Source organism: Nerophis ophidion, linkage group LG04, assembly GCF_033978795.1.
Source record: "Nerophis ophidion isolate RoL-2023_Sa linkage group LG04, RoL_Noph_v1.0, whole genome shotgun sequence".
Lineage (NCBI taxonomy): Eukaryota > Metazoa > Chordata > Actinopteri > Syngnathiformes > Syngnathidae > Nerophis > Nerophis ophidion.
In genome coordinates this window covers 84,462,285-84,479,482 of record NC_084614.1, presented here as the reverse complement: position 1 = coordinate 84,479,482, position 17,198 = coordinate 84,462,285, and the positions used below count along the sequence as shown (strand labels likewise).

Here is a 17,198-nt window from a genome sequence, read left to right as displayed (position 1 = left end):
CTATCAAAATGACTTTAAAAGTCTTATATAAGTGTTACAATGAAGACAACACATGATGTAAGTGTCTATATTAGCCTACTATCAAAATGACTTTAAAAGTCTTATATAAGTGTTATAATGAAGGCAACACATGATGTAAGTGTCTATATTAAACTACTATCAAAATGACTTTAAAAGTCTTATATAAGTGTTATAATGAAGGCAACACATGATGTAAGTGTCTATATTAAACTACTATCAAAATGACTTTAAAAGTCTTATATAAGTGTTATAATGAGGACAACACATGATGTAAGTGTCTATATTAGCCTACTATCAAAATGACTTTAAAAGTCTTATATAAGTGTTATAATGAAGACAACACATGATGTGTCTATATTAGCCTACTATCAAAATGACTTTAAAAGTCTTATATAAGTGTCATAATGAAGACAACACATGATGTAAGTGTCTATATTAGCCTACTATCAAAATGACTTTAAAAGTCTTATATAAGTGTTATAATGAAGACAACACATGATGTAAGTGTCTATATTAGCCTACTATCAAAATTAGTTTAAAAGCCTTATATAAGTGTTATAATGAAGGCAACACATGATGTAAGTGTCTATATTAGCCTACTATCAAAATGACTTTAAAAGTCTTATATAAGTGTTATAATGAAGACAACACATGATGTAAGTGTCTATATTAGCCTACTATCAAAATGACTTTAAAAGTCTTATATAAGTGTTATAATGAAGACAACACATGATGTAAGTGTCTATATTAGCCTACTATCAAAATGACTTTAAAAGTCTTATATAAGTGTCATAATGAAGACAACACATGATGTAAGTGTCTATATTAGCCTACTATCAAAATGACTTTAAAAGTCTTATATAAGTGTCATAATGAAGACAACACATGATGTAAGTGTCTATATTAGCCTACTATCAAAATGACTTTAAAAGTCTTATATAAGTGTTATAATGAAGGCAACACATGATGTAAGTGTCTATATTAGCCTACTATCAAAATGACTTTAAAAGTCTTATATAAGTGTTATAATGAAGACAACACATGATGTAAGTGTCTATATTAGCCTACTATCAAAATGACTTTAAAAGTCTTATATAAGTGTCATAATGAAGACAACACATGATGTAAGTGTCTATATCAGCCTACTATCAAAATGACTTTAAAAGTCTTATATAAGTGTTATAATCAAGGCAACACATGATGTAAGTGTCTATATCAGCGCCAAACATGGATCATCTGTGGAAAGTGTTATACATTTTTCCCATCATGCACTCCAATGGATGTTATTAAGATTTTTTTTACGGTGAGCAGGTTGTGTTATGTGTGTTGACATTCATGTTTGTTGCATTTCTTCCTCGTTTTGTTTTTTTGCCCGATGACTAAGGAATGTTGTTCGGATTGTGTCATATAAGTAAATACTGTGGCATCAAGTCAAAGTGCAGTCAAGGGTCACTGATCTGATTTTACTCACATCGTCCACGGACAGCAGCAGTTTATTAATCAGAGATCGCTTGGTATTTTAAGATTGGAATACTTTATAGAACTCATGACGTCTGGCGGGTTAAATTGAAGACGCTGGCGCCGGTCGGAGTTTAGACACCCTTAAAAAAATAGTTGCTTCTTCCCACCTCCTTTTTCCTCTTAAGTGTGATTGGCTACCAATTTTTAAACTGAGACTTGGGTTTGCCTGTTCAGATTTGACATTGATTCATGCCTTCTTCCTGTTTGTACAGCAACGTCACTACTATTCAATTACGATGAATATAATCGCGCTCATTGATTGATTGACTTAGACTTTTATTAGTAGATTGCACAGTACAGTACGGAATATTCCGTACAATTGACCACTGAATGGTAACACCCCAATAGGTTTTTCAACCAACCGGCCACACCACACTCATCCAACCATGCCTTTATTGACCTTGTTTTGTTCAAACAAACAAACCCCTCCCACGCATAGACTCGTCCAAAAACGGAGACTCCGAGATGAACGAGTCCCCGGTTCATTTAGAGGTCTGCTTTTGTAGGATTTAATTTCAGCATGGATGGTTGGGTCCATTTTCCGGCTAATCCGCCGTGGCTGGACATGGTAAGAAAACTGACAGGCTCTCAGATAAACACGGACTCCGTTCCCTGGGGTCCAGCCCAGATCTGCCTGATCCTCGTGGCAAATGTGCGTTATTCCAGTGTGTGGTCCGTGGTCGGGGGAGAAAGCAGGTCTGGTGTTTCCTGAAGCCTGATGAAAGGGAAAGAGTAGCACAGTGGAATGTTGCAACGGTCTCCGAGGTGCAGAAGCGGCCACTTTGATTTCAGCGTGGAGGGGATCAGTGAAGCCCACCTCTCGGCTCCCAGGTAACTCCGCTACCTTCTTGGATTCTCTTTCAGTCGTGCCTATGTAGGATCTTTTGGAGACTGCAGGGTTTCCCATACCCTTCGTTTGTTGTTTTCATTTCATTGCCTCAGCAGGTCGGTTTTGGTCTGGGAAAAGCAACTTTGCTCGTGTCAGATTATGAGATTAGATTTCTGTACGTTATGGCGGGATTTGGATGACGTAAATTGAAACCCAGATGACGCGGTCGGTTGCGTTTTACGGTTAATCTGATCTGGTCTGGCAGAAGTAATGGGTTAGTAATCACTCATGTGGAAAGTCAGAGAGGAAAATAGGGCAAGGCGAATGAATAATATATTGTTTACCAGAAGTAAGGGTGCATTTTTTTTGTGGTTACAATATTCCATCCATCTTCTTCCGCTTATCCGAGGTCGGGTCGCGAGGACAGCAGCCTAAGCAGAGAAGCCCAGACATACCTCTCCCCAGCCACTTCGTCTAGCGCTTCCCGCGGGATCCCGAGGCGTTCCCAGGCCAGCCGGGAGACATAGTCTTCCCAACGTGTCCTGGGTCTTCCCCGTGGCCTCCTACCTAGGGAGGCGTTCGGGTGGCATCCTGACCAGATGCCCGAAGCACCTCATCTGGCTCCTCTCGATGTGGAGGAGCAGCGGCTTTACTTTGAGTTCCTCCCAGATGGCAGAGCTTCTCACCCTATCTCTAAGGGAGAGAACCGCCACCTGGCTGAGGAAACTAATTTCGGCCGCTTGTACCCGTGATCTTGTCATTTCGGTCAAAACCCAAAGAGAAGCCCAGACTTCCCTCTCCCCAGCCACTTCGTCTAGCTCTTCCCGCGGGATCCCGAGGCGTTCCCAGGCCAGCCGGGAGACATAGTCTTCCCAACGTGTCCTGGGTCTTCCCCGTGGCCTCCTACCTAGGGAGGCGTTCGGGTGGCATCCTGACCAGATGCCCGAAGCACCTCATCTGGCTCCTCTCGATGTGGAGGAGCAGCGGCTTTTCTTTAAGTTCCTCCCGGATGGCAGAGCTTCTCACCCTATCTCTAAGGGAGAGAACCGCCACCCGGCTGAGGAAACTCATTTTGTCCGCTTGTACCCGTGATCTTGTCCTTTCGGTCATAACCCAAAGAGAAGCCCAGACTTCCCTCTCCCCAGCCACTTCGTCTAGCTCTTCCCGCGGGATCCCGAGGCGTTCCCAGGCCAGCCGGGAGACATAGTCTTCCCAACGTGTCCTGGGTCTTCCCCGTGGCCTCCTACCTAGGGAGGCCCGAACCACCTCATCTGGCTCCTCTCCATGTGGAGGAGCAGCGGCTTTTCTTTGAGTACCTCCCAGATGGCAGAGCTTCTCACCCTATCTCTAAGGGAGAGACCCGCCGCCCGGCGGAGGAAACTCATTTCAGCCGCTTGTACCCGTGATCTTGTCCTTTCGGTCATGACCCAAAGAGAAGCCCAGACTTCCCTCTCCCCAGCCACTTCGTCTAGCTCTTCCCGGGGGATCCCGAGGCGTTCCCAGGCCAGCCGGGAGACATAGTCTTCCCAACGTGTCCTGGGTCTTCCCCGTGGCCTCCTACCGGTCGGACGTGCCCTAAACACCTCCCTAGGGAGGCTTTCGGGTGGCATCCTGACCAGATGCCCGAACCACCTCATCTGGCTCCTCTCGATGTGGAGGAGCAGCGGCTTTTCTTTAAGTTCCTCCCGGATGGCAGAGCTTCTCACCCTATCTCTAAGGGAGAGACCCAAACTCATTTCAGCCGCTTGTACCCGTGATCTTATCCTTTCGGTCATGACCCAAAGAGAAGCCCAGACTTCCCTCTCCCCAGCCACTTCGTCTAGCTCTTCCCGCGGGATCCCGAGGCGTTCCCAGGCCAGCCGGGAGACATAGTCTTCCCAACGTGTCCTGGGTCTTCCCCGTGGCCTCCTACCAGTTGGACGTGCCCTAAACACCTCCCTAGGGAGGCGTTCGGGTGGCATCCTGACCAGATGCCCGAACCACCTCATCTGGCTCCTCTCCATGTGGAGGAGCAGCGGCTTTTCTTTGAGTTCCTCCCGGATGGCAGAGCTTCTCACCCTATCTCTAAGGGAGAGACCCGCCACCTGGCTGAGGAAACTCATTTCGGCCGCTTGTACCCATGATCTTGTCCTTTCGGCTCATAGGCGAGGATGGGAACATAGATTGACCAGTAAATTAAGAGCTTTGCCTTCTGGCTCAGCTCCTTCTTCACCACAACGGATCGATACAGCGTCCGCATTACTGAAGACGCCGCCTGTCGATCTCACGATCCACTCTTCCCCCACTCGTGAACAAGACTCCTAGGTACTTGAACTCTTCCACTTGGGGCAGGGTCTCCTCCCCAACCCGGAGATGGCACTCCACCCTTTTCCGGGCGAGAACCATGGACTCGGACTTGGAGGTGCTGATTTTCATTCCAGTCGCGAACCGATCCAGTGAGAGCTGAAGATCCCGGCCAGATGAAGCCACCAGGACCACATCATCTGCAAAAAGCAGAGACCTAATCCCGCGGCCACCAAACCAGAACCCCTCAACAACTTGACTGCGCCTAGAAATTCTGTCCATAAAAGTTATGAACAAAATCGGTGACAAAGGACAATCTATACAAATGTAATAACATTAGCAATAGCCCAATAGCAATAACTACAAAATTCCCGCAGAAATGTTGATCGGCCCGCTATCTGTCCCCTGAACCTCTGGCATACTTTAAGTCTCAAGGCGTGGACTATGGTGTGGTTTGTTTTCCTGTGGTGCAAACCGACTGGACTGGAAATGGCGTGAAGGTAATGACATCTTTTATTATTAACTCAAAAAAAGGAACAAAGTGCGAAACCCGCTCTCAGCAGAGGTTCAAAACTTGGCTCTGAAAACAAAAACTCGCACAATGGCAGAACTAAGGGGGGAAAAAAACGAAAACACTTACTGTGATGTGAAAACTGTGAATCTATGGCAAGGAGTGAGCGATCAGGTATCAAGGGTTTGTAGAGGGTAATGTTGCCAGGCCCACTGCCTGGCGACTACAGGCTTAAATAGTGCTGTGATTATTGAAACAAATGAGCCAGGTGAAACTAAATGGTTTGTACTTGTATAGCGCTTTTCTACCCCTTTTAAGGAGCCCAAAGCGCTTTGACAGTATTTCTACATTCACACACTGATGAAGGGAGCTGCCATGCAAGGCGCTCACCAGGACCTATCAGGAGCAAGGGTGAAGTGTCTTGCCCAAGGACACAACGGACGTGACTAGGATGGTAGAAGGTGGGGATTGAACCGGTAACCCTCAGATTGCTGGCACGGCCAATCTACCAATGGTTGTCTTGGAAACTAAAACCAACCAAACAGGAACTAATGGAGTCAAAAACCAAACAGAACATAACTAAACAGAACGTGATCACAAAGACATGACAGTAAAATGGCCCCAAGTATCCGAATCCATGGTTTTTAGGAGTAGCCATATAAAATGAGCTAAGAAATTAGCCTAAAATGTTAGCATGCTAGCATTAGCATCCTAATATTAGATGTTAGCATACATCCAAGATGGTGCCAAGTTACCAGAAATCATCATTTTACATCCCTACCGTGCATGATCTGTCTTCTTATTTACAAAGTGCTCCTTTCTGAACTTTAGTTTGGAGGCAGAGAATGGACGATCGTGTCCTTCGGACCCGCAAGTGTCCCCCAGTTCGGGCCTGGTGCTCCATCCCAACGTGGCGGGTCATGGCCAGCGTCGAGAGTCTTTCCTCTACCGCTCCGACAGCGACTACGAACTGTCGCCCAAGTCCCTTTCCCGGAACTCTTCTATCGTGGGAGAACTGTGAGTCATCCTCAGGGACTGACAGGAGAGACTGATGAAGTTCACCACAATCATGACGTCCGTCACATTTGACCTTTTTTTTGTCTTGCATTTTAGCCACGGAGAAGACTTGATAGTGACTCCATTTGCCCAGGTAAGATGTGACACAGGTAAGATGTGACACAGGTAAGATGTGACACAGGTAAGATGTGACACCAATCCTCCAAGAATCTAGACATGTCTCTGCCTCCTAGTGGATAAAAGTGGTCTTTGCAAGATAATTACAACCTTTGTTTACTCTGTTTACCCACCAGGTCATCATGCCATGCAATTTTATATAATTAAACATATATATATATGTATGTATATATATATATATATATATATATATATATATATATATATATGCATATAAATATGCATATTTATATATATGCATGTATTTACATATATATTTATAATGTGTATATATGTGCATATATATATTTATGTATGTATATATATATATATATATATATATATATATATGCATATAAATATGCATATTTATATATATGCATGTATTTACATATATATTTATAATGTGTATATATGTGCATATATATATTTATGTATGTATATATATATATATATATATATATATATATGCATATAAATATGCATATTTATATATATGCATGTATTTACATATATATTTATAATGTGTATATATGTGCATATATATATTTATGTATGTATATATATACACACACATACATATACATACACATTATATGTATACATATATACATACATATAATACATACACACACACATATATATATATATATATATATATATATTCCTATATAAAATCCTGTGCGTGCGAACGTGTGCGTGCGTACATGTGTATATATGTATTTGTATATATATATATATATATATATATATATATATATATATATATATATTAGATTAGATAGTACTGTATTTATTCCTTCAGGAGAGTTACTTCAGGAACATTTTAAATTCCTGAAAAATAAAAATATATATGTATAAATATATGTATGTGTGTATATATTATATGTATGTATATATGTACATACATATATATGTATTTATATGTGTATATATATACATATATATGTATGTATGTATGTATATAAATACATATATGTATGTAGATATACGCACATATATTACATATATATAGGTATGTATATATATATGTATATATATGTACATACATACATATATATGTATATGTACATACATACATATATATGTATGTATATAAATACATATATATATGTGTATATATATATACGTATATATATATATGTGTGTATATATACAGTATATGTACATATATGTGTATGTATATAAATACATATATTTATGTGTATACATATATGTATGTGTATATATACGCACATATATTACATATATATATGTACATACATATATATGTATGTATGTATATAAATACATATATGTATGTGTATATATACGCACATATATTACATATATGTAATATATATACATATATATGTGTATATATATATATGTGTATATATATGTGTAAATATATATGTATATATATATATATGTGTAAATATATATGTACATACATATATATGTATGTATGTATATAAATACATATATGTATGTGTATATATACGCACATATATTACACATACATTGTGTATGTATATATATATATATATATATATATATATTGTATATACATACATATAAATGTATATATATACAGGTATGTGTATATATATACATATATATATACATACAGGTATATATATACAGTATATACATAAACAGTATGTACGTATTTATATGTATGTATACATATATACATTTATGTTTTATACATGTGTGTGTGTTTGTGTGTATTTATATATTATGTGTATGTATATACATGTATAATAATATACACGTATGCATACATATGCATATATATATATATATGTGTGTATATATATATGTATATATATAGACGTTTTTAGTGATAGTTTAACATTTACAGCCTCCTTTTTTTTTTTTTTTCCAGGTCCTCGCCAGCCTTCGGACTGTCAGAAACAACTTCACCACCTTGACTAATGTGCAGTGTGCATCTAACAAGTAAGAAATATGACTTTTTTTTGTTGACTTCCTAGTTTGGACTTTGATAAATAAAGGAAATGGTTTATCCTGGAGGTAGTAGACTTCTTTAGATTTGTTTCTGTAGAGGGTCCAATGTGTCCCACTAGAGGGCGCCACCACATAAATGACATTGATAATGTCTGTTGAAGAACCTCCGAGCTTAGTTAACATTTAATAGCAACAAATCATATTTTGTCATTGTTATGTCACATGATGTGTGATGTGTTCATGTCTGTAGGCGTTCTCCTGCTGGAACCCAGCCTTCTGTCACCAAAGTCTGCTTGTCAGGTAAGTCCTGAGCATTCTAATGCTGCACCATACTAAATAACATCAATAGATTCTGAGCATTCTAATGCTGCACCATACTAAATAACACCAATAGATTCTGAGCATTCTAATGCTGCACCATACTAAATAACACCAATAGATTCTGAGCATTCTAATGCTGCACCATACTAAATAACATCAATAGATTCTGAGCATTCTAATGCTGCACCATACTAAATAACATCAATAGATTCTGAGCATTCTAATGCTGCACCATACTAAATAACATCAATAGATTCTGAGCATTCTAATGCTGCACCATACTAAATAACACCAATAGATTCTGAGCCTTCTAATGCTGCACCATACTAAATAACACCAATAGATTCTGAGCATTCTAATGCTGCACCATACTAAATAACATCAATAGATTCTGAGGATTCTAATGCTGCACCATAGTAAATAACATCAATAGATTCTGAGCAGTCTAATGCTGCACCATACTAAATAACATCAATAGATTCTGAGGATTCTAATGCTGCACCATACTAAATAACATCAATAGATTCTGAGCATTCTAATGCTGCACCATACTAAATAACATCAATAGATTCTGAGGATTCTAATGCTGCACCATACTAAATAACATCAATAGATTCCGAGCATTCTAATGCTGCACCATACTAAATAACACCAATAGATTCTGAGCATTCTAATGCTCCACCATACTAAATAACATCAATAGATTCTGAGCATTCTAATGCTGCACCATACTAAATAACATCAATAGATTCTGAGCATTCTAATGCTGCACCATGCTAAATAACATCAATAGATTCATACATTTTATATTTAACGCTTAAATCTCTGGAGTCTACATCAACTTCATCCCTCATTTCAAAATGTTTAATAATTTTTTTTTCATGTTGCTTTTTTGGTTTGTTTGTTTTCTGCCATTTTTTGTCAAACAAAACTATGTTTTTTTTACGACAAACACACAAAATATGCAAAACGTTCCAGCAAAAATATTATTCAAAGTGAAAAACTCTTTGCGCAACTTTTAATCACAAGTGTTCAATCTCTTTCCTGTGCGAGTTTGAAGCCAACACAACAAATACGCTCAGAGGAGATAATGTGTGGAAAAAAGGTGATGGGTTTTTACAAAAATCTTGTTTTGAAGGGGTAATTGCCAACTTCCTGTTGATTTTTGCTGAAGGATGTCAATTAATGAAATGTAGGTCTAAGTGAGACCTACATAGAGGTTTTCGTTTCATGTCTCTACGACATTCCTACCGGAAGTTACAAGCAGTTGTGTCTGTGTTTTCTTCCCAAGAGCAGTTTTGTTAGTGTTTTATTTCAAGGGGGCGCTAGAGCGCAATTTTGAGTTTTGGGGTTTTTTTTTTTATTAGATCGCAATTATCACCAGTTTTGATGTGTGTGTTGAGTTGGGTGAGTTTTGAAGCATTTTAAGGGGGTCAAATTACAGCTTAGAGAGGCAAAAATTACCTTTTTTTTAGGAAATTTTTGTTTTGAAAGGGTTTTTGCCAACTTCCTGTTGATTTTTGCTGAAGGTTGTAAGTGGATGAAATTTAGGTCTAAGTCAGACCTACATAGAGGTGTTTGTTTCATGTCTCTATAACATTCCTAATGGAAGTTACAAGCAGTTTTGTCTGTGTTTCTTCCTAGGGAGCGTAATTTTGAGTTTTGGGGTTCAGTTTTTTTTTATTAGATGGCAATTTTTGCCAGTCCTGATGTGTGTGCAAAATTTGGTGAGTTTTGAAGCATATTAAGGGGGTCAAATTACAGCTTAGAGAGGCAAAAATTACATTTTTTAGGAAACTTTTGTTTTGAAGGGGTTTTTGCCAACTTCCTGTTGCTTTTTGCTGAAGGTTGTAAGTGTATGAAATTTAGGTCTTAGTCAGACCTACATAGAGGTGTTTGTTTCATGTCTCTATAACATTCCTAATGGAAGTTACAAGCTGTTTCGTCTGTTTTTCTTCCTAGGGGGCGCTAGAGCGCAATTTTGAGTTTTGGGGATCGTTTTTTTATTAAATGGCGATTTTTGCCAGTCCTGATGTGTGTGTAAAATTTTGTGAGTTTTGAAGCATGTTAAGGGGGTCAAATTACAGCTTAGAGAGGCAAAAATGACATTTTTTAGGAAACTTTTGTTTTGAAGGGGTTTTTGCCAACTTCCTGTTGATTTTTGCTGAAGGTTGTAAGAGTATGAAATGTAGGTCCAAGTGAGACCTACATAGAGGTGTTTGTTTCATGTCTCTAGAACATTCCTAATGGAAGTTACAAGCAATTGTGTCTGTGTTTCTTCCTAGGGAGCGCAATTTTGAGTTTTGGGGTTCGTTTTTTTTTATTAGATGGCAATTTTTGCCAGTCCTGATGTGTGTGTAAAATTTGGTGAGTTTTGAAGCATGTTAAGGGGGTCAAATTACAGCTTAGAGAGGCAAAAATGACATTTTTTTAGGAAACTTTTGTTTTGAAAGGGATTTTGCCAACTTCCTGTTGATTTTTGCTGAAGGTTGTGAGTGTATGAAATGTAGGTCTAAGTGAGACCTACATAGAGGTTTTTGTTTCATGTCTCTATAACATTCCTAATGGAAGTTACAAGCTGTTTTGTCTGTTTTTCTTCCTAGGGGGCGCTAGAGCGCAATTTTGAGTTTTGGGGATCGTTTTTTTTTATTAGATGGCAATTTTTCCCAGTCCTGATGTGTGTGTAAAATTTGGTGAGTTTTGAAGCATGTTAAGGGGGTCAAATTACAGCTTAGAGAGGCAAAAATGACATTTTTTAGGAAACTTTTGTTTTGAAGGGTTTTTTTTGCCAACTTCCTGTTGATTTTTGCTGAAGGTTGTAAGTGTATGAAATTTAGGTCTAAGTCAGACCTACATAGAGGTGTTTGTTTCATGTCTCTAGAACATTCCTAATGGAAGTTACAAGCAGTTTTGTCCGTGTTTCTTCCTAGGGGGCGCTAGAGCGCAATTTTGAGTTTTGGGGTTCGGTTTTTTTATTAGATGGCAATTTTTGCCAGTCTGATGTGTGTGTAAAATTTGGTAAGTTTTGAAGCATGTTAAGGGGGTCAAATTACAGCTTAGAGAGGCAAAAATGACATTTTTTAGGAAACTTTTGTTTTGAAGGGGTTTTTACCAACTTCCTGTTGATTTTTGCTGAAGGTTGTAAGAGTATGAAATGTAGGTCTAAGTCAGACCTACATAGAGGTGTTTGTTTCATGTCTGTATAACATTCCTAATGGAAGTTACAAGCAGTTTTGTCTGTTTTTCTTCCTAGGGAGCGCAATTTTGAGTTTTGGGGTTCGGTTTTTTATTAGATGGCAATTTTTGCCAGTCCTGATGTGTGTGTAAAATTTGGTAAGTTTTGAAGCATGTTAAGGGTGTCAAATTACAGCTAGAGAGGCAAAAATGACATTTTTTTAGGAAACTTTTGTTTTGAAGGGGTTTTTGCCAACTTCCTGTTGATTTTTGCTGAAGGTTGTGAGTGTATGAAATGTAGGTCTAAGTAAGACCTACATAGAGGTGTTTGTTTCATGTCTCTATAACATTCCTAATGGAAGTTACAAGCAGTTTTGTCCGTGTTTCTTCCTAGGGGGCGCTATAGCGCAATTTTGAGTTTTGGGGTTCGGTTTTTTATTAGATGGCAATTTTTGCCAGTCCTGATGTGTGTGTAAAATTTGGTAAGTTTTGAAGCATTTTAAGGGGGTCAAATTACAGCTTAGAGAGGCAAAAATGAAATTTTTTAGGAAACTTTTGTTTTGAAGGGGTTTTTGCCAACTTCCTGTTGATTTTTGCTGAAGGTTGTGAGTGTATGAAATGTAGGTCTAAGTGAGACCTACATAGAGGTTTTTGTTTCATGTCTCTATAACATTCCTAATGGAAGTTACAAGCAGTTTTGTCCGTGTTTCTTCCTAGGGGCGCTAGAGCGCAATTCTGAGTTTTGGGGTTCAGTTTTTTTATTAGATGGCAATTTTTGCCTGTCCTGATGTGTGTGTAAAATTTGGTGAGTTTTGAAGCATTTAAGGGGGTCAAATTACAGCTTAGAGAGGCAAAAATGACATTTTTTAGGAAACTTTTGTTTTGAAGGGGTTTTTGCCAACTTCCTGTTGATTTTTGCTGAAGGTTGTAAGTGTATGAAATGTAGGTCTAAGTCAGACCTACATAGAGGTGTTTGTTTCATGTCTCTATAACATTCCTAATGGAAGTTACAAGCAGTTTCGTCTGTGTTTCTTCCTAGGGGGCGCTATAGCGCAATTTTGAGTTTTGGGGTTCGGTTTTTTTTATTAGATGGCAATTTTTGCCAGTCCTGATGTGTGTGTAAAATTTGGTGAGTTTTGAAGCATGTTAAGGGGGTCAAATTACAGATTGGCGTTTCTGGATGTTGTTGATAAATGGCTTTCGCTTGGCATAGTAGAGCTTTAACTTGCACTTTGAAGCATTTTAAGGGGGTTCAAATTACAGCTCAAAGAGGCGGCGGTATAATAATAATTAAACCTTAGAAATACAATTGGGTCCTCTGTCCCAAAGGGACTTTCGGTCCCTAATTGGTGATCAACCAACATCATAGCAGTCTGCGTCCCGTTCAGGGAGAAAGTGTGGGTGTTTACTATCCCCATTTGACTCCCAAGAATGTATCAGGGCCATAAAAGTGTCTTCTCTCTGGACATAAAACAGACCAACGCAGTAAAGACAAAGCAGGAAACACAACCACTTAGACTCAAATTGTCTGTTTTTTGGCCAGAAAATGCTCAAATATTATTGTCAATACATTTGTCACATTTCAGTGTTTTAAATGATCCCAAGTACTATGTCATCAGACACTTTTGAGTCAACAAATATTTTACTGACACTTGCCTGTGAATAATGACGCATGTTCCATCGTTTTCCTCTTAATTTTGTTTTTTCAAAGAATTGCTTGCCCTCAAGTCGTGTACATGGGGATAGAGAACAGATCAAAGGGTTTTATATATATATATATATATATATATATATATATATATATATATATATATATATATATATATATATAAAGTTTCTTACAAACCCCGTTTCCATATGAGTTGGGAAATGGTGTTAGATGTAAATATAAACAGAATACAATGATTTGCAAATCCTTTTCAAGCCATATTCAGTTGAATATGCTACAAAGACAACATATTTGATGTTCAAACTGATAAAAATTTTGCAAATAATCATTAACTTTGGAATTTGATGCCAGCAACACGTGACAAAGAAGTTGGGAAAGGTGGCAATAAATACTGATAAAGTTGAGAAAATGCTCATCAAGCACTTATTTGGAACATCCCACAGGTGTGCAGGCTAATTGGGAACAGGTGGGTGCCATGAAAAAAAGCTCCCCAAAAAATGCTCAGTCTTTCACAAGAAAGGATGGGGCGAGGTACACCCCTTTGTCCACAACTGCGTGAGCAAATAGTCAAACAGTTTAAGAACAACCTTTCTCAAAGTGACATTGCAAGAAATTTCGGGATTTCAACATCTACGCTCCATAATATCATCAAAAGGTTCAGAGAATCTGGAGAAATCACTCCACGTAAGCGGCATTGAATGACCGTGACCTTCCATCCCTCAAAAACCGACATCAATCTCTAAAGGATATCACCACATGCGTTCAGGAACACTTCAAAAAAACACTGTCACTTAATACAGTTCGTCGCTACATCTGTAAGTGCAAGTTAAAGCTCTACTATGCAAAGCGAAAGCTATTTATCAACAACATCCAGAAACGCCACCGGCTTCTCTGGGCCTGAGATCATCTAAGATGGACTGATGCAAAGTGGAAAAGTGTTCTATGGTCTGACGAGTCCACATTTCAAATTGTTTTTGGAAATATTCGACATCGTGTCATCCGGACCAAAGGGGAAGCGAACCATCCAGACTGTTATCGACGCAAAGTGTAAAAGCCAGCATGTGTGATGGTATGGGGGTGCATTAGTGCCCAAGGCATGGGTAACTTACACATCTGTGAAGGCACCATTAATGCTGAAAGGTACATACAGCTTTTGGAACCATCTAAGCGCCGTCTTTTTCATGGACGCCCCTGCTTATTTCAGCAAGACAATGCCAAGCCCCATTCAGCATGTGTTACAACAGCGTGGCTTCGTAAAAAAAAAGAGTGAGGGTACTTTCCTGGCCTGCCTGCAGTCCAGACCTGTCTCCCATGGAAAATGTGTGAAGCGTAAAATAGGACAGCGGAGACCCCGGACTGTTGAAGGACTGAAGCTCTACTTAAAACAAGAATGGGAAAGAATTCCACTTTTAAAGCTTCAACAATTAGTTTCCTCAGTTTCCAAACGTTTATTGAGTGTTGTTAAAAGAAAAGGTGATGTAACACAGTGGTGAACATGCCCTTTCCCAACTACTTTGGCACGTGTGGCAGCCATGAAATTCGAAGTTAATTCTAAGTTAAAGTTTATGAGTTTGAACATCAAATATGTTGTCTTTGTAGCATATTCAACTGAATATGGCTTGAAAAGGATTTGCAAATCATTGTATTCTGTTTATATTTACATCAAACACAATTTCCCAACTCCTATGGAAACGGGGTTTTGTAGTTCTAATCACTCTAATCAGATGTGACATGGGGAGGATTTGAATCAAAACAAAAGCCACATGACCATAGTCACAAGCTCCAAGTATCTGAGAAGGCAACCCGGTCCCTTTGGGCTTCTGACGCTGTTCCGCGACCAAAGTTCTCTTGTGAGCCCGGCGGTGAACAAAGACCTCAGACCTTCCTGCCTGATTATAAATGATTGGCGTTGCCCTTTTATTCCTCTTAAACAACACGACTCTGGAATAAAAAGCTCGCTCACGACGTGCTCGACCCTCGCTCGTGATTAAGTCTCATCTTAAAACTCATCTGTATACTCTAGCCTTTAAATAGACCCCCTTTTTAGACCAGTTGATCTGCCGCTTCTTTTCTTTCTCCTATGTCCCCCCCCTTCCCTTGTGGAGGGGGTCCGGTCCGATGACCATGGATGAAGTACTGACTGTCCAGAGTCGAGACCCAGGATGGACCGCTCGCCTGTATCGGTTGGGGACATCTCTACGCTGCTGATCCGCTTGAGATGGTTTCCTGTGGACGGGACTCTCGCTGCTGTGTTGGAGCCACTATGGATTGAACTTTCACAGTATCATGTTAGACCCGCTCCACATCCATTGCTTTCGGTCCCCTAGAGGGGGGGGGGGTTGCCCACATCTGAGGTCCTCTCCAAGGTTTCTCATAGTCAGCATTGTCACTGGCGTCCCACTGGATGTGAATTCTCCCTGCCCACTGGGTGTGAGTTTTCCTTGCCCTTTTGTGGGTTCTTCCCAGGATGTTGTAGTCGTAATGATTTGTGCAGTCCTTTGAGACATTTGTGATTTGGGGCTATATAAATAAACATTGATTGATTGATTAATCCGTGATACTCGCTGTTATCCGTGTCTCGTTGCTTAGACGTTGAGGTTTGAACATAAGCAGGTGATCGATCATCTGATACCTAACAGGGTCCTGACTAAAGATGAGTGGTTGACATGTACAGCAGTCGGCCTAAAAGGGTACACGAGCACAAAGAGAGGAAGCTAAATATACCTGTGACAGTCTCTCTCTGTCTTTCGGGTTCCATGCGCCACCAAGGAAGGACATGATTGATGAGGTTTGACCTTTGTTTATTTTTCCAAATAAACCTCGGGCCGCTTCTCAGCTCCTCCTCCACTGCTCGCTCGTCGGTCACTTTCAGCCGCCGCCGTCGTCTGCGTCTTGCTCTCTGTCGCACTCCAACTCCTTCCCTCCGTTCTCCCCTCCTTCTCCCCTTTTATGCATTGAGAGGAGATACGTCAATTGTGTCCAGGTGCGCGATCCACGCACCTGATCTCGCTTGTGGCGTCGCTCCTTGCCGCTCGCTCGAATTCTCCGCCTCTTCGCCGCCATCTTGGGCCAGGCTCCAGCATGCTCTGTCGGACTGTCGGCTCCGCCTCTCCACAATACCATCCATCCATTTTTCTTCCGCCTGTCCGAGGTTGGGTCGCGGGGGCAACAACCTAAGTAGGGAAGCCCCAACTTCCCTCCCCCCAGCCACTTCGTCTCGCTCTTCCCGGGGGATCCCGAGGCGTTCCCAGGCCAGCCGGGAGACATAGTCTTCCCAACGTGTCCTGGGTCTTCCTACTGGTTGGACGTGCCCTAAACACCTCCCTAGGGAGGCGTTCGGGTGGCATCCTGACCAGATGCCCGAACCACCTCATCTGGCTCCTCTCCATGTGGAGGAGCAGCGGCTTTACTTTGAGTTCCTCCCGGATGGCAGAGCTTCTCACCCTATCTCTAAGGGAGAGACCCAAACTCATTTGGGCCGCTTGTACCCGTGATCTTATCCTTTCGGTCATGACCCAAAGCTCATGACCATAGGTGAGGATGGGAACGTAGATCGACCGGTAAATTGAGAGCTTTGCCTTCCGGCTCAGCTCCTTCTTCACCACAACGGATCGGTACAACGTCCGCATTACTGAAGACGCCGCACCGATCCGCCTGTCGATCTCACCATCCACTCTTCCCCCACTCGTGAACAAGACTCAAAGGTACTTGAACTCCTTCACTTGGGGCAGGGTCTCCTCCCCAAC

At 40.4% G+C, this 17,198-nt stretch overlaps 1 protein-coding gene across 2 annotated transcripts in view; it reads left to right on the top strand.

The window, feature by feature from the left end:
- The window catches only part of LOC133552094 (cAMP-specific 3',5'-cyclic phosphodiesterase 4B-like), a 144,263-nt gene that overhangs the window by 64,236 nt on the left and 62,829 nt on the right, over window positions 1-17,198 (top strand). For both annotated transcript variants that reach the window (XM_061899419.1, XM_061899418.1), the window contains exons 5-8: window positions 5,997-6,182; window positions 6,279-6,315; window positions 8,209-8,279; window positions 8,539-8,588. In XM_061899419.1, coding sequence (XP_061755403.1) covers window positions 5,997-6,182; window positions 6,279-6,315; window positions 8,209-8,279; window positions 8,539-8,588 — 344 coding nt within the window. The remainder of the gene's footprint in view (window positions 1-5,996; window positions 6,183-6,278; window positions 6,316-8,208; window positions 8,280-8,538; window positions 8,589-17,198) is intronic.